Source organism: Corythoichthys intestinalis, chromosome 12 (genome assembly GCF_030265065.1).
Source record: "Corythoichthys intestinalis isolate RoL2023-P3 chromosome 12, ASM3026506v1, whole genome shotgun sequence".
Lineage (NCBI taxonomy): Eukaryota > Metazoa > Chordata > Actinopteri > Syngnathiformes > Syngnathidae > Corythoichthys > Corythoichthys intestinalis.
In genome coordinates, this window is record NC_080406.1 from 37,001,850 (window position 1) to 37,020,083 (window position 18,234).

Consider the following 18,234-nt stretch of genomic DNA (forward strand, 5'->3'; position numbering starts at 1 on the left):
GTGGTAAACGCACAACCTTAGTGCACCAGCAGCTTCATGTCAGCAATAGGTTTGACCCCCTCAGCGACACACCGGCAGAACCAAAAACTCTCGTAATTGGAAGCTCCATAGTTAGAGACGTGAAGCACCCAGCGGTGTCTGTCAGGTGTTACCCAGGGGCCAGAGTCGGTGACATCGAAGGAAACCTCAGGCTCTTAAAGCAGAGTAGGAAGAGGTTCCGCCGTACCGTGATTCACGCAGGCGGTAATGACGCCCGGCGGAGACAGTCTGAGGTGCTTAAATTAAACGTAGCCTCGGTGTGTAAGCTTGCTAAGTCGATGGCGGACACCGTAGCATTCTCTGGTCCTCTGCCTAATTTGGTCAATGATGAGATGTACTCTACGTTCTCATCATTTAACCGCTGGTTGTCTAGATGGCGCCCAGAAAATGACATAGTCTTTATTGATAACTGACATGCGTTCTGGGGGAAGCCCGGCCTCGTTGGCAGAGACGGCATTCATCCGACTTGGGACGGTGCCGCTCTCTTAACTTGAAACATGGCCGCCAAACTTAGTCTCCCAAAGTGACACTCCAGAGTGGGGGCCCGGGCGCAGTGTTGTAGTGTAAAACACAACTCTGTTAGTAGTGATCACTCGCCTCTTTTCGAGCTGTCACAAATCCAACATTCAGGACAGAAGATAGAGACTGTGTCCGTGCCTCGTATAGTGAACAGTAGAAAACATAGTACTATAGGAACGAGACCAAAGAATTTCATACATATAGCCCCTGATAGCAGTTAAAATAAAATAGCTCTTAATAAATATATAAAATGCGGATTATTAAACATCAGGTCAATCTCGCCCAAATCTCTGTTAGTTAATGACTTAATTGGGGATTATAATATTCATAATTTGGCCCTGACTGAAATTTAGCTTCAGCAGGATGACTTTGTTAGACTTAAGGAATCCACACCCCCAAGTCATATGAATTTTCACACAGCTAGAAACACGGGCCGCGGCGGGGCGGTGGCAGTAATATCACACTCTTGTCTAGGTATGAGCCCAAAAAGTAAAGCTAATTACATTTATAACTCCTTTGAAAGTCTAGTACTATCAATTATAGATGCTAACTGGAAGAACCAAAAACCAGTTCATAGTGGTTTACCGTCCCCCTGGTCCCTACTCACAGTTTTTGTTAGATTTCTCTGACTTTTTATCCAGTATTTTGCTAAGATGGGATAGAATTATAATTGTAGGGGATTTTAATATACATGTTGATGATGATGGTGACTCTCTTGGTAAGGCTTTTAATGACCTACTAGATGGGACTGGCTTCATTCAAAAAGTAAATAAACCGACTCATAGTCACAAGCACACCCTGGACCTGATTTTAACTTACGGTACGGAGATTAATTATCTTAATGTCCATCCCCACAACCCCGTACTGTCTGATCATTTTCTAATTACCTTTCAGTTTGTGCTTCAAGATAATCCGTCACGAGTGACTAGAACTCAGATGAAAAGGTCATTATGTGATTGCTCTGTTTCAGAGTATAAACAGATAATTCAGCCAATATTTGCCTCCATGTCATCTGATTATGAAGGAATAATGTCCGGCCTTGCTGTTAATGACGAGTTTGTTGATAGTGTTCTGTTTACTCTACGAACTACTCTCGATGATGTCGCTCCCCCCAAATTAAAGTTTGTCAAGCCGAGACGAGCCTCTCCCTGGTATAATGCTGAAACACGCTCTCTTAAACAATCGACACGTAAATTAGAAAGACTTTGGCGCCGTTCCAACACAGAGCACACTCTCTCTGCCTGGAAACACAGTTTAGTGACCTATAAACAGGCCTTACGTACGACTAAAACCAGATATTACTCATCCTTAATAGATGAAAACAAAAATAATCCTAGGTTTCTGTTCAGCACTGTAGCAAGGCTGACAAACAGTCACAACTCAATAGAACCTTATATCCCAACCACCCTCAGCTGTGATTACTTCCTAAAAATTTTTAACAATAATATCGCAACTATTAGAAATAAAGTAAATGAATTACTTCCAACTATTAGGGCTGATGAAGTGCAGACTAAAAATTCAGAATCTCCTATAAACCCCTCTAAAATATTAAATAACTTTACCACTGTAGACTAAATCGATGTAATTTCAATTATAATGTCCTCCAAACTATCAACGTGCCTCCTAGACCCGATCCCAACCAAACTTTTTAAAGAGACCCTGCCTCTAACTATTGATTAGTGTTGCACCGATACCATTTTTTGGCCCCGATACCTGGCTGTGCAGTATCGGCCGATACTGATACCATACCGATACCACCCTGTTATATATATATATATATATATATATATATATATATATATATATGCTATCAAGGCTTTGTCAGGCTGTTGCTTACCTTTGCAAAATAGGAAAAAGACTAGTACAAAGTATCATACTAGCCCAACAGTAAGAAAGTAAAAATAAGTTAATAATAATAAACTCTGAATGAACTGAGTAAACTTTTTTAAACCTCTCAAAGGCCAAACAGTGCAACTTTCATGAAATTATGGTCACATTCAGCTGCTGATTAGATTGTGTTTTGTTGCTGGGCTGTTAGTGGGGGCGTTCCTGACGTCGCACGTGAATCCAATGCAGGCTCATCAACGCAGCATTTAAGCACGGGTGAGCTCAGAGAAGGCTGCCGAGATATTTGCTTTGCTGCTCGCCATTTGACATCTCACACTATAGTCTCGCTACATTTGCTTGTTACGCCCCTGCATTGGGTTTTTTTCTGTTAGTGTGCTGCACTCGTTTGTAACCTCTACGCTGTGCAGGTATTTGAGTGTTTTTATTTTGGCTTTTTGGCTCGCTGCCTATCGTCTTAGTTAACCTTCGAGTTTGTAGTATTGAGCTCCGTCGACCTGCTGTCACGGACTCCTTTTGTTATTTCTACTATCCTGCGATCGCGTGTTATTTTTTGTTTGCAATCATTAAACCCTTGTACGTATCCCCCGCTTGTTGTCCGCTTCGAGGTCCAACCTTTATTCCGCATTTGCAGACGCTAACAATTATAAGTAATAATAACCGACCACAGCATCCCGTCTCTCTATTAGCCTCCTTTTTTCGGGGGGAGGAGTCCCTTATTTCTATTTCTGAAAGGTGGCAACCCTACTTTGGAAAGAGGTCCCAAATTACTGCGGCATTTCTTTCAGTAAAAGACAATAAAAGTAAAGTAGACGTAGTAAACTGACCAGAGATTGTTGCTCGGATCCTGCGCCCTTCTTCTGGAGAGCAGTCCTGCTCTTGCAGGCTCAAACTCGTTGTGTTCGTTCACGTTTCGTCTTCAAATGTTTTATCAGGTTCGAGGTATTGAAACTGGCCGATTTAACTCCACATCTCGAAACTTTCAGGCCGCAAATCTTGCATGCAGCCATTGATTTTAAATGACGGGATTTATATTATGAAATATTTCCGACCGCCGCCATGTCGGCGCCGCCAAGCGGCCTTGTCATTGGTCAGGAGTGGCTATTGGCCCGTTCTCATTGGTCTGGAGCAGGCCAATAGCGATAGCTGCTTGGTGTTCACGTGTCATCACACAACACAGAGACAGAGTGTAGTGAGCACCAGGAGGGAAAAAAAAGGCTGCGGTCAAATGTTATAATCTTGGACTGGTAAGTGGTATCGGCGCCGTCTTTGTTGGTACTCGCCGATACCGATACCACCATTTCGGGCCGGATCGGCGCCCCCTGCCGATACTAGTATCGGTATCGGTGCATCTTTACTATTGATATTATCTTAAATATAATAAATACCTCATTAGTTACTGGCCACGTGCCGCAGTCCTCTAAATATGCAGTTATTAAACCGCTTTTGAAAAAAACCTACTCTTGATCCTGATATTTTGGCCAATTATAGACCTATCTCTAATTTACCATTTCTCTCCAAAGTCCTTGAAAGAGTGGTAATTAAACAGCTCTGTCGGCACCTACAGGACAATAATTTATTTGAACATTTCCAGTCTGGCTTTCGAGCTCATAATAGCACTGAAACTGCATTAGTCAAAGTAACTAATGACTTGTTACTAGCCGCTGACGTTGGATTAGTCTCGATCCTGGTTCTGTTGGACCTGAGTGCAGCCTTTGACACAATCGACCATAATATCTTCTTGCAGAGACTAGAATGTGACATAGGCATTAGAGGAGCAGCCCTCTGCTGGCTTAAATCATATTTATCTAATAGGTACCAGTTTGTCAATGTAAACCAGCAATCATCACCGTACTCTATAGTTAGTTATAGTGTGGCGTAAGGATCGGTCCTCAGGCCCATCTTGTTTACGCTGTATATGCTTCCTCTAGGTAATATCATCAGAAAACATAGCATTAACTTTTATTGTTACGCTGACGACACACAACTGTATTTATCAATTAAACCTGAGCAGATCAGGCAAGTGGACAAACTAAGCACCTGCGTCCGAGATATAAATACCTGGATGAGCACTAACTATCTTCTACTTAACCCTGAAAAGACAGAAGTCCTTATAATAGGCCTGAAAAGTGTGAGAGACTCTTTAGCTGCCCAGATAGTCACTCTGGACAATGTAAGTGTAGCCTCCAGCACCACAGTTAAAAACCTAGGAGTTTTATTCGACCCTGACTTATCGTTTAAAGCTCACATTAAACAAACCTGCAGAACAGCCTTCTTTCACCTGCGCAACATAGCCAAAATTAGAAATATTTTATCTAAAAGCGAGCAGAAAAATTTACGCGTTCGTTACATCGAGATTGGATTACTGTAACTCCCTACTTGCAGCTTGTCCTAAAAGTTCTCTAAAAGGTCTTCAGCTAGTCCAAAACGCAGCAGCAAGACTTTTAACAGGAACCAATAGAAGAGAGCACATCACCCCTGTGCTACAGGCCCTTCACTGGCTTCCAGTCAAGTTTAGAATTAAATTTAAAATCCTCCTTCTTACATTTAAGACCATTAGTGGGTTGGGGCCATCTTATCTCACCGATGCTCTGGTTCCATACCGCCCCAACAGAACACTCCGCTCTCAGAATGCAGGTCTACTGGTAGTTCCCAGGGTTTCTAAAAGTACTGTCGGAGCTAGAGCCTTTAGCCACCAAGCCCCTGTTTTATGGAATAAGCTTCCAGCTAATATTAAAAAAGCCGAGACAGTCTGTACATTTAAGATTAGATTAAAAACGTTCCTATTCAACAAAGCTTATGGTCAAGCTAGTTGAAGTCGGAGTAGACTCAAAGTTTAGTCTAAGCTGCACTAGAAGCTTTAAAGCTGGGGGAAGTACAGCCACTATCTCCTTTTTCTCACTCTACCTACCACTTATCTTACTTTATTTCTATTTTCCAATGTTAATATCTAGTTGTCTAGTCCCTTCATCACTAGTCACCCGGTGTCCCCTTTCCCCCCTCCCCTCTGGGGAGGGGCTATTTTTCAGCTGCAGTCTACTGACTGTCCGGACCCCTGGCTGGATGACATCTTCGTTGCTACCCCCGTCTCATCTGGCTAGATGGCCCTCTTCTTGTTCCTTTACTCCACTGCATCTTTACGGACTGTAACTTCGCCGACTAATTCCCATTAGCAGTCCTGGGGCTTCCTGTCTATCCGTTCTGGGAGTGGATCTCTCCTGACTGTGGTACTCCCCAAGGTTTCTCATTTTCTCCCAAAGACTCTGGAGTTTTTGGAATTTTTCCTTGCCGACATAGAGGGTCTAAGGATGGGGGATACCCAGGACTTGAACTTTATTTATTCATCTTTGTTGCTTCATTTGCTGTGTCTGATTGTGTATCATATTGCCTCTGCAAAGCCCTTTGAGACAACGTTGTTGTGATCCAGGGCTATACAAATAAAATTGAATTGAATTGAATATTCACTGGTTCTGTTCTTTCGTATTATTCTATTTTAAATGGTTTTATTTAATCTAAAGAGAAAAGGGATTTTTTTCTTTTGTAATATATGACATCAAAAAATAAGAAAAAAGGTCATATTTAGCACAGATGATTTCCTATTTTGTGATGTAATTTTAAAAACTTTTTAAAATTAATTAGTAAATGCTTTTAATCTTAAAAACAAATACATAGGAGTATATTTACTTTTAACTCTAGCTATCATTGAAGGCGGTAGCAGCCCAATCAATTTCGACTGGGAGAGGCTGGCAGCGAATCCAATCCAGTCAAAATGGATTGGACATTTCACGCAGTCTATGCCAGAAAATGAGTTAATACGTTCATTGCCAGCCTTCCCTGTTAAAGAAAGACAATGTTAAAAATGGTAACGACTTACCCTCCACGTAGTTTAACAGCCTCATCGAACCTCCTCTCATTCATGGCCGTCTGCACCAACTTTGTCTACAAAAGAGGGAGTGGTAAATTCAAGCGATATCCATCCTGTCGACTTTAGAAAATGGGCTCACCATTTCCACACACTCCTTGAGAGGCAGACGGACAGCCTTGTTGCCAGACAGTCCGATGACGCAGGCGGGAGTGTCGGGAGACGCCTCCATCAGGGTGACGACCGCCTCCACACCTAGCTTGGTGCTCTGGAAGTTGAAAGTAACAGTTCCTAATATTCAGATGAGCGTTACATATAGTATATTTGTGTTTATACGCTGAAAAAACTCACAAGAATCCTGTCAAACGCTGAGGGAGTTCCTCCTCGCTGGACGTGACCGAGTACGGTGATTCGGGTGTCGTAGCCCAACCTCTTAACCACCAGCTTCAGTGACGTACATTATGAAGAGCATGTCCGGCATTTTATGCTCGCGTGCTCAACCAATTAATAAATGTTCAAACTTACATCTTTAAGATATGTGGAGGAGATGGGCTTTCCGTGCATGTCAATAGCACCTTCAGCAACAATTATAATGTTCAGTCTGGACCCCTTGTTACGACTCTGGAAGTAAAATGACATCAATGACATGTATAAACAAATCTAGGAATTGAATCAAAACGGAGACTGATCAAGGATGGGAAATGAACTAAACTTGCTTGATCTGTTTGGATTAAAAGAAAATAAATTAATGGCATTTTGCACAGAATTGTTATTTGATTCTAGCGCCCTTCACTATCGAAGATTTTAAGTATTGATTATTCCATCTGTTAATCAGAAGATTTGTTTTTCCGATACATTAAAATGGACAGAATCATTACTTCCCCAATGACTGTTTACTAGCCAAATAGTGTTGTTAATTTGGTATTCGTCGATGATTAACCCTTGAACACCTAAGCCTATTTTGGCCGAATTTGCATGCATTTGATGTTGCCTTTATATTTCAAAGAAAAAATTGTTCACAATGGCCAAGTTGGGTCCCTTTTTTAAGGACACCTTGAACTTCATGTCCAAACTGTTGTTTTCTTCACTGACCAATTATAATCCACATTTTGGACCCAAAAAGACAAAAAAATCCCAAAATATTTTTTCAAAATTTGTAATGTTGATGTCCCATTGACAACCAAACATGCTCGACCAAACGTTTTGAAGCTTGATAATATTTATTCTACTTGTTAGGATAAACATTCAATAGAAAAAAATAAGATTGAATAGTTTTATGTCTGACAATTCAACACAAACAGCAAGTATGGTCATAGGCGTTTTTGGCCTTTACACATACTATGGTCAAAACGGGTTATATACAGTGCAAAATAGTGAGAAAAAAAAAATATATATATATCATCTAACACAAAAAGGTTTTGGAGGATATCTCTTTGTGAAGTTAGGTATTATACCCATCACCTTATTTAAGTATTTACGTACATGCAACCAAGCTTCTCGAACACTCATCTTTATAAAATTTTCTTGAAGAAAAATGTATATAACATTGAAAAAAAGTATTTAAATAAATATTGACAAGTAGTTCAGTTCAATTCAAATTTTTCTGGCATACGACCCAATAAAGTTTTTTTTTTTTTTTTGCGAACTCAATAAAGCTTCTGCATGAACAGGTCACGAAGCTGCGTCACACACAACGTCACACAGCCTACTCCGTCCCGTTTGCGCGCTGCTGTCAGCCTGTCACTTCTACTCGTAGAAACGCCGACTCATCCCAGGAAAACAACGGCAAATACGGCTCATCTTCTTCCTTGAGTTAATGAAATAATGCATTAGCTTGCGCTAAATTTAGTTTTAGATTCATTCTGCACGTTTCAAAGTCGCTCGCTCAAACTGGCCGTTGTTTGCTTCAGCATGCCTCCTTTTCCTTAGTTGGCGCCTCGCTCGGAAATGTATTTAAATTTTTTTTTTTTCAACAAATGTCCACATTCGGTTCGTCCTTCTTGACATCACAACGACTCTTGGGATATGTAGTCTTTTGTGCTTTCGGTTTTGAAAAAGGACAATAAATGATGGAAATATGGAGATAGATACATGGTCCATGCAGCGTTTTAATGCATATTTATGAGTGCAACAAAACTATAAAACTCAAATGACAATATCTCCCGTTTTTCTTGGTCGATTGACTTCAAATAAAAACTGGTGTGGACATCAACTTCCGTACTTTCAAATGAGACCAACCAGCGGCACGTGGGTGACGTAATTACAGCGTGACGAAGCTTCAAAGACGACATGGGTAAACGCGTCGCTGCCGACACGTTCGGTGTTAAAGGGTTAATTCATCCAAATAAACAAAATGCAATATCAGATGAAACTAAGAGACACTTGTTGGATATTGATGTTAATTCAAAAGGCTATGTGTAAAAAAAAAAAAAAAAAAAACTAGGGCTGTCAAAATTAATGCGTTAACGGGCGGTGGTTAATTTTTTAAATTAATCACATTAAAATATTTAACGCAATTATCGCATGCGTGGAACGACCCACTCAAGCATTGCCGCGAACAGACTACAATGGCGCCGTTTGAAGTATATTGAGAACTAAGGGCAGAGACAAGCAAGTGGAGTGGACGCAGGTGTTACCGGCACCCGCCAAGGGGACCGCTGTTATTTTCAATGTGACCGGCATTGCCAGATTGAGCAGTGAGGAAGAAAGTGGTCAAGCGAGAGAGTAGAGAAAGTGCGCAGTTAGCGCAGGCTCAAGTGCTGCGTCCCCCACATGCTTTTGTTAATAAAAGTACCCACAAAAAGCCATCCAACGGCTCTCGGTGTTTATATGTACGCCGCCGTCTTCCTCAGGAGGACATCGGACGAACTGAGCCAACCGACGACAACGAGCCAACATGAATCGTCGGTCCATAGCACCGCCAGTTACCAAGAAGGGCGAATTGCTAATGCAGGCATTTATTGGAGCCGCGCTATTTAATGGAATAAGCGGTGGCATCTCTTCCACAACTGTTATAACTATTGTGACAAGCGACATGGGGAAGAATAACTGGAGATCTTTTTCTTAACACCATATATTGTCCTCAACTCAGAGAAGATATACCATTTGCAGCAACCATTGTGACTCATGGTTGCTCAAATTCCCATCATGCATTTGGGCAGTTAAGAACATTTAAGTCGCTACAGTATCATTTAGTGAAAGCACAACAAACATAATATTCCTATCTCTCAAAAATAAAATAATGTTCACAAAAAGAAAAGCGCTCAGTGCAAAGAGATCTGGCATTCCCAATCAAAATAGCTATGCAAAATAATACTCTATTCAAACATTAAGTTTAGCTCAACAAATACACTAGATGGCAATATTTAGTCACACTATACAAACTATCAAAATCACTATAACTTGTACTCAAATTTATCTTTTAAGAATTACAAGTCTTTCTATCCGTGGATCCCTTTCACAGAAAGAATGTCAATGTTAATGCCGTCTTGTGGATTCCTTGTTATAATAAACAAATACAGTACTTATGTACAGTATGTTGAATGTATATCTCCGTCTTGTCTTATCTTTCCATTCCAACAATAATTTACAGAAAAATATGGCATATTTTAGAGATGGTTTGAATTGCGATTAATTGCGATTAATTAATTTTTAAGCTGTGATTAACGCGATTAAAAATCCTAATCATTTGACAGCCCTAAAAAAAACACTTCCCAGGCTGCTTTAATTTCAACTGCAGTACATGTTAATCACAGGTTATTTATATTTGGGATGCAAATGTTTATTTTATTTTTTACTCACTCAGGGTTTCCCCCCAGATAACTGGTGGCCAAGAAGCCCACCCACAGTTTACTGTGTTTTGGGTAAGAAAAAAAAAATACAATGAACAAAGTAAAGTTGATAGTAATTTTGAAATTGGGACTATTATGTTTTATTACAATCCATTTATTAACAATATTTAAAAAAGGCACAGTCTTGAAAAACAAATTTAACAAACAAAATACAATGCAATTTTATTACTGGTTTGGCCCGCAGTATGTCAGAAAATAGGGAAAAATAACGATCATTGCGTGGATAAAAAATGGAAAGCTAAAGCAGATGTTTGCAAATGTCTTTACAAAATAATTCCAAAGACAATCAGTTTGCATTCATTGACTCGTTAGTTGTCAATTAATTATTTTTAACAACCAAAATTGATTCCACTATTATTATTTTGCTCATCCCTACAATAAACATCCTGGACACCTTACCGCCTCAAGACGGTCACACATGCGATCCTCCCAGTTATCCTTGGGTGGAGCCTCGGGAATGAATAGCCAATCAGCACCAGATGCTAGCGCAGACACCAATGCAAGATAGCTGCATTAAAGAAAAGACAAGAAAAAGCCCATTACAGTACATTAATATTGGAGTTAGTTTAGGGAAGGAAAACAAAATAAAACAAAAACCTACCCACAGTGACGCCCCATGACCTCCAAAACAAATGTGCGCTGGTGGCTGTCAAGAGAACAACAAGCATATCAACTTCCCAGGACTTCATTCCTTCCGGCTTATGTTGAGATTTTAAAAGTTAGAAATGCATGGATAGTTCTGTCTGAGCAAGTCTGAGCAAGAGCGTGCAGGCTCAAACAAACTCATGTGGATGCTAGTGTTCTCTTTATACACGTCACTGTAATCCTTCAATTTACGGTATACATTTCTGTTTTGAAATGTATTCACGCTTTCACTGCTCATTAATCATATACATTTCATTTGTAACATTAACTTCAAGTAGAATGCATTTTTTTATGAAAGCTTTTAACAATTTTTAGTGATCAGCAGTTGCACAAATGTTGACCTTATGAAAAAAAAAAAAAAAGGGTTTCTAAACCAAAAGAAATATATATGAAAAGAAATATGTAAGGCACAACAGTGAGGGTGAAGCTATTTTAGCTTTTGTGATGCCTACATATTGAAAAATATATCTACAACCTCTAGCAAAAAGTATGGAATCACTGGTCTCGGACGATCACTCACTCAGACATTTTATCATGAGGAAACTCAGATAAAAAGCTTAAAAAAATAATGAATTAGTTCAAAATTGCAACTGTTTAGCATTCGGAAACACTAAAAGAAATGAATAAAAAACATTGTGGTGGTCAGTAAAGGTTACTTCTATAGAGCAAGTGCAGGGAAATATACTAGTATATGGAATCACTCCATTATGAGGAAAAAAATATGGACTCATGAGAAACAAATAACAAAACGATTGCTAGTATTTAGTAGCACCACCTCTGGCTTTTATGAGGGCGTGCCGTCTCTGAGGCATGGATTTGATGAGTATTCTTCATCAATTTGGTGCCAACTCTCTTTGATTGCAGTTGCCAGATCATCCTTGCAGGTCGGAGCCTTGCTGTTTTTTTTTTTTCAATTTCCACCACAGGTTTTCAATAGGGTTGAGATCTGGGCTATTTGCAGGCCATGACATTGACTGGATGAGTCTTTCTCCAAAGAATGCTTTAACAGTTTTAGCTCTGTGGTATGATGCATTGTCATCTTGGAAAATGACAAACATATTTCCATTTGAAGGGATAAGAAAGCTGTCTACAATTTCAATGTAATCTTGTGCATTTATTGAAGATTTAACCACGGCCATCTCTCCAGTGCCTTTGCCTGACATGCAGCCCCATATCATCAAGGACTGAGGGAATTTTGATGTTTTCTTCAGGCAGTCATCTTTGTAAATCTCACTGGAACAGCACCAAACAAAAGTTCTAGCGTCATTATATATAGAATAGAATTATAATAATTATAATATTAATTGCCAATCATATTTTTCAATAAGCTTGTCATTTTAAAGCTATTCTTAGTGTAGAATCTGCATTCTGCAGTATTATAGTATTTACATATTATAGTATTAATTCTGAAGTATGTGGGATTAACTCCAGAAATCGTTATTTATATGAACGTGACGTGCTTTTATTTTGAAATGTTCACCGGAAGTACGTTTGCTAAACCGCTTACAGCTTCACACTCCGCAAAAAAGCACCTTTCGTCATTGCTTGTGGTGTCACTCATAGATTTTTTTTTTCCGTTTGCAAATGCTGCTAACCAGCGATTTTTAATGTTTGAAGTGTCACCTTTTAACTTCAAGTTTGCCTTTTGGAGAAGACTGCCAATGTTTTATAGTAGGCTAAAGTAGGTTGTATTTTTTCTCCATTAGCCTCAATGTAACAATGCTAACGTTGAAAGTGTTTAATATAGATGTGTTTCCTTATTTTGTATGTCTGAACTGTAATTCTACGGTGTGTTGATTACCAATAAACATCTGTGAAATGAACTGGAGTCTCATATGTCATCTACACACATGCACAAATGTATGCATGCACGCACAGTGATAAAACACAGCCGTGAAAATTATCGCCCTCATTTTTATTTACCTTGCAACAAATGGACTCAATGCATTTCGAGACAGGCTTAGCAACTTCAATAAAACACGTTGTTAGTTAGTTAGATGGAATTACGACCCCCCCCTTTAAAATTTTTCTCCTTGGATCTACACAATTCACGTAGATCACCCTTTTTTATTTCAAAACAGCGAATTTCGCCGAAAGGTGAGTGATTTTCATGCCTGTAATTTGCTGCTATTGACAGCGGTAGACATCCAATCCATTTGAACTGGGAGAAGTCATGAATGGATGAATGGATTGGACATCTAACGCATCATTTGAATTTGAATCGCGACCAGCTTCTCCCAGTTCAAGTGGATTGGATGTCTAACACCGTCAATGGCAGGAAATGAGTTGAAGTTCACATAAATGTAGCACTTCTTTCACCTTTGTGCAGTAGTCATGATAGCGTCAATGATCTCCATGATGCGGTGCAAAGCAGAATCAGCTCCGATCGTCATGTCGGTGCCACAGAAGTCATTGTCTATAGATCCCACCAAACCCACAATGTTGAGATTGCTGTGCTGCTTCGCCAGTGCCTCTGTGATCTTCCCTGAACGTGCCATAATAACAACAGAAAAAAATCATTCAACATGAAGGAAGGTTGGACAGCGGTCTCATGCTCACCACTCTGGACGAGCTCTTCCAGCAGGCTGCTCCACTCGTCCCGGAAGATGTTGGCTCCGGTGAGGCTGCCGTCGCCGCCGCACACGCATAGGTTAGTGATGCCCCGTTTGACCAGGTTGGAGGCGGCTGCCAATCTTCCTTGGCGGGTCGTGAACGCCTTGCAACGCGCGCTGCCAATTATCGTTCCGCCCTGTGACGGTCATTACACAGAATTTATAAATGTTGATAGACAATGGAATTTTTTTGCATGAATGGGTGAAAAGGTTATTATGCTACTTTGTTAATTTTAAGACTTTACGTCAAAAAATCTACAAGTCCCAGCTACTGTGACTAAAAACAATGGTGAAAGATGTTTCGTTCCCATGCACATGCCTCTCAAGTGCTACCCAAGTTCCTCCAAATGGACACCAGGAATCTGAATCACTGTGGAACTACGTGCTGCTTTCTTTAATGCTACTGCACGCTATGTGAGGACAACAAAGACACATGCAGCAAGGCCCCTTACCAAATTAGAACCTGCACTAGACAGTCAGGAAGATGGATGAAATAATAGAAGTCCTATCATAAGAAAAGAGAGAGCTTGAGAACATGTTTCAAGTCACAATTAAGAAGGGAAAGAGGGATGTTCCTATTGATATTAAATTGATGTAAAAACCCATCAATTGAAACGTATCTGTAATGCGGGCAAATTTTCACTCCTGAGTAATCAAAGCTACTACGACTACAATCAGTGTGTGTTAAAATGTAGGGACACTGCCAACTTACTACTAAATGACATTGTTCAACCTACCAGCTGGATAATGTTAGTCACACTATGCCAGTGTGCCAGTTTAATGTTATCTTCCCCGTCCACCAGCCCCTGGTATCCCTAACAAAAGCAGATAATACATCATAACAAACAATGCGAGAGAAATACACTTTTTCACATGCTATTTTTCTTCTTTTCGTGTTACCTCATATATCAGATAGACCTTGGCACCAACATAAATGCCCATTCTGGTGACAGCTCGCACAGCAGCATTCATCCCTAGACAAGCACAATATAAAAGTTTTATTAAAATGTCCACAAGTGATTTTTAATTACATGAATTATGAAGATTTTGTTTCGGTTTGGTAGAAATTGAGTAATAAGGGCATTTCTACTTGTTTCTGTTGGGAAAAATTATTGGGCACCGTTATGGTGGTGCATAAAATGGATTTTATAATAAGTTCCCATGGGCTCACCACCTGTGGGAAGGGCCAAAGGGGTCGGGTGCGTAGCAATTTGGGCGGCAGCCAAAGGCGGGGGCCTTGGCGGTCCGACCCCCGGCTACAGAAGCTAACTCTTGGGACATGGAATGTCACCTCTCTGGCGGGGAAGGAGCCCGAGCTGGTGTGTGAGGCAGAGAAGTTCCAACTAGATATAGTTGGACTCTCCTCCACACACAGTTTGGGTTCCGATACCAGTCCTCTCGAGAGGGGTTGGACCCTCTTCCACTCTGGAGTTGCCCACGGTGAGAGGCGCCGAGCAGGTGTGGGCATACTTATTGCCCCCCGGCTTGGTGCCTGTACGCTGGGGTTTACCCCAGTAGACGAGAGGGTAGCCTCCCTCCGCCTTCGGGTGGGGGGACGGGTCCTGACTGTTGTTTGTGCTTATGCACCAAACAGCAGTTCAGAGTACCCACCCTTTTTGGAGTCCTTGGAGGGTGTGCTGGAGAGTGCCCCCTCTGGGGACTCCCTCGTTCTGCTGGGGGACTTCAACGCTCACGTGGGCAATGACAGTGAGACCTGGAGGGGCGTGATTGGGAGGAACGGCCCCCCCGATCAGAACCCAAGCGGTGTTCTGTTATTGGACTTCTGTGCTCGTCACGGATTGTCCATAACGAACACCATGTTCAAACATCAGGGTGTCTATATGTGCACTTGGCACCAGGACACCCTAGGCCGCAGTTCGATGATCGACTTTGTGATCGTGTCATCGGACTTGCGGCCGCATGTTTTGGACACTCGGGTGAAGAGAGGGGCGGAGCTGTCAACTGATCACCACCTGGTGGTGTGTTGGCTCCGATGGTGGGGGAAGATGCTGGTCAGACCTGGCAGGCCCAAACGTATTGTGAGGGTCTGCTGGGAACGTCTGGCAGAATCCCCTGTCAGAAAGGGCTTCAACACCCACCTCCGGCAGAATTTCTCCCTTGTCCCGGGGGAGGTGGGGGACATTGAGTCCGAGTGGACCATGTTCCGCACCTCCATTGTTGAGGCGGCCGATCGGAGCTGTGGCCATAAGGTGGTTGGTGCCTGTCGTGGCGGCAATCCCCGAACCCGCTGGTGGACACCTGGGGTAAGGGATGCCGTCAAGCTGAAGAAGGAGGCCTATCGGGCCTTTTTGGCCTGTGGGACTCCGGAGGCAGCTGACAGGTACCGGCTGACCAAGCGGACTGCGGCTTCGGCGGTCGCCAAGGCAAAAACTCGGACATGGGAGGAGTTCGGTGAGGCCATGGAAAACGACTTCCGGACGGCTTCGAGGAAATTCTGGTCCACCATCCGGCGTCTGAGGAGAGGAAAGCAGTGCACCATTAACACTGTGTATAGTGAAGATGGTGTACTGCTGACCTCGACTCGGGACGTCGTGAGTCGGTGGGGAGAATACTTCGAAGCCCTCCTCAATTCCACCGACACGCCTTCCTTTGAGGAAGCAGAGTCTGGGGACTCTGAGGTGGGCTCTTCAATCTCTGGGGTTGAAGTCACTGAGGTGGTTGGTAAGCTCCTCGGTGGCAAGGCCCCGGGGGTAGATGAGATCCGCCCAGAGTTCCTAAAGGCTCTGGATGTTGTAGGGCTGTCATGGCTGACACACCTCTACAACATCGCGTGGACATCGGGGACAGTGCCTCTGGATTGGCAGACCGGGGTGGTGGTCCCCCTTTTTAAAAAGGGGGACCGGAGGGTGTGTTCCAATTATAGAGGGATCACACTCCTCAGCCTCCCCGGTAAAGTCTATTCAGGGGTGCTGGAGAGGAGGGTCCGTCGGGAAGTCGAATCTCGGATTCAGGAGGAGCAGTGTGGTTTTCGTCCCGGCCGTGGAACAGTGGACCAGCTCTACACCCTCGGCAGGGTCCTCGAGGGTGCATGGGAGTTCGCTCAACCAGTCTACATGTGTTTTGTGGATTTGGAGAAGGCGTTCGACCGTGTGCCTAGGGGAGTCCTGTGGAGGGTGCTCCGGGAGTACGGGGTACCGAGCCCCTTGGTAAGGGCTGTTCGGTCCCTGTACGACCAGTGTCAGAGTCTGGTCCGCATTGCCGGCAGTAAGTCGAATTCGTTCCCAGTGAGGATTGGACTCCGCCAAGGCTGCCCTTTGTCACCGATTCTGTTCATAATTTTTATGGACAGAATTTCTAGGCGCAGCCGAAGCGTTGAGGGGGTCCGGTTTGGTGGCCTCAGCATCTCATCTCTGCTTTTTGCAGATGATGTGGTGCTGTTGGCTTCATCAAGCCGTGACCTCCAACTCTCACTGGGGCGGTTTGCAGCCGAGTGTGAAGCGGTTGGGATGAAGATCAGCACCTCCAAATCCGAGACCATGGTCCTCAGCCGGAAAAGGGTGGCATGCCCTCTCCGGGTCGGGGATGAGATCCTGCCCCAAGTGGAGGAGTTTAAGTATCTTGGGGTCTTGTTCACGAGTGAGGGTAGGAGGGATCAGGAGATTGACAGGCGGATCGGTGCAGCATCTGCAGTGATGCGGACTCTGCACCGGTCCGTTGTGGTGAAGAAGGAGCTGAGCCAAAAGGCGAAGCTCTCGATTTACCGGTCGATCTACGTTCCTACCCTCACCTATGGTCACGAGCTGTGGGTCGTGACCGAAAGAACAAGATCCCGGATACAAGCGGCCGAAATGAGTTTCCTCCGCAGGGTGTCCGGGCTCTCCCTTAGAGATCGGGTGAGAAGCTCGGTCATCCGGGAGGGGCTTGGTGTCGAGCCGCTACTCCTCCGCGTTGAGAGGAGCCAGTTGAGGTGGCTCGGGCATCTGGTTCGGATGCCTCCTGGACGCCTCCCTGGAGAGGTGTTCCGGGCATGTCCCACCGGCGGGAGGCCCCGGGGTCGACCCAGGACACGCTGGAGAGACTATGTCGCTCGGCTGGCCTGGGAACGTCTTGGAATCCCGCCAGAGGAGCTGGCTGAAGTGGCTGGGGAGAGGGAAGTTTGGGCTTCCCTGCTGAAGCTGCTGCCCCCGCGACCCGACCCCGGAATAAGCGGAAGATAATGGATGGATGGATAATAAGTTGGGTTGGACGAGTTTAAGATCGGAGGAAAAAAAAAACAATCTTGGTAATCAGCCATGTAACATTTAATTTACTACATGCATATGTATGTAGACTTACTATGACAAATAGTTTGGCAGATTTTGAACTGGTGCTAACAAAGAGTGAAATGGTTGATGGTTTTAGTGCAGTTTACTACACTCCAGGTGAGTTAAACTATAAACCTAAACACACAAAGAAAACACATATTGTGCACTCCAAATCTAAATTTTTAAGCGCTGGTTAGCTTAAAGGGAACCTCGAACTTAAATACTTTTGGCTCAAATAAGCCACAATTGTTCCTTTACGAAAATGTTATTAGAAACACATAAAATATTGCCATTGATTTAAAAATCAATAATATTTACAGAGGGCGTCCTGTTTTAAGGACCCCCGGAGCAGCGCTGTCCCGACTAGTCAATGTCATCGATGATGTAAATGCGTCAGTGAGGACAACATCCTGTCGACGGTTAATGAAGGGTTAAAAATATATATGCGTGGAAAGTTGAGAATCGCAGACGCTTGGTATGCAAGCGGGGAAAGCGGCACAAAGCCAAAAAAGAGCACCAGAGTGGACAAAACATGGACTTATTTCAACGAAACAAAGGAGGGGACACTGTTGTGTCCTGTCTCTTCAATGCCAAGC

General features: G+C 43.0%; 1 protein-coding gene across 2 annotated transcripts in view; it reads right to left on the bottom strand.

Annotated features, from left to right (window-relative positions):
- Window positions 1-18,234, bottom strand: part of pfkla (phosphofructokinase, liver a) — a 41,010-nt gene that overhangs the window by 18,183 nt on the left and 4,593 nt on the right. The window contains exons 2-11 of one of the 2 annotated variants that reach the window (XM_057852128.1): window positions 14,274-14,347; window positions 14,111-14,188; window positions 13,321-13,510; window positions 13,081-13,246; window positions 10,718-10,762; window positions 10,516-10,624; window positions 6,791-6,886; window positions 6,617-6,709; window positions 6,408-6,533; window positions 6,278-6,342 (exon numbers count right to left, since the gene is read on the bottom strand). In XM_057852128.1, the coding sequence (XP_057708111.1) occupies window positions 6,278-6,342; window positions 6,408-6,533; window positions 6,617-6,709; window positions 6,791-6,886; window positions 10,516-10,624; window positions 10,718-10,762; window positions 13,081-13,246; window positions 13,321-13,510; window positions 14,111-14,188; window positions 14,274-14,347 (1,042 nt within the window). Of the gene's footprint in view, window positions 1-6,277; window positions 6,343-6,407; window positions 6,534-6,616; window positions 6,710-6,790; window positions 6,887-10,515; window positions 10,625-10,717; window positions 10,763-13,080; window positions 13,247-13,320; window positions 13,511-13,825; window positions 13,842-14,110; window positions 14,189-14,273; window positions 14,348-18,234 lie in introns of those variants that run through there. The other variant, XM_057852129.1, reaches the window with a different exon arrangement.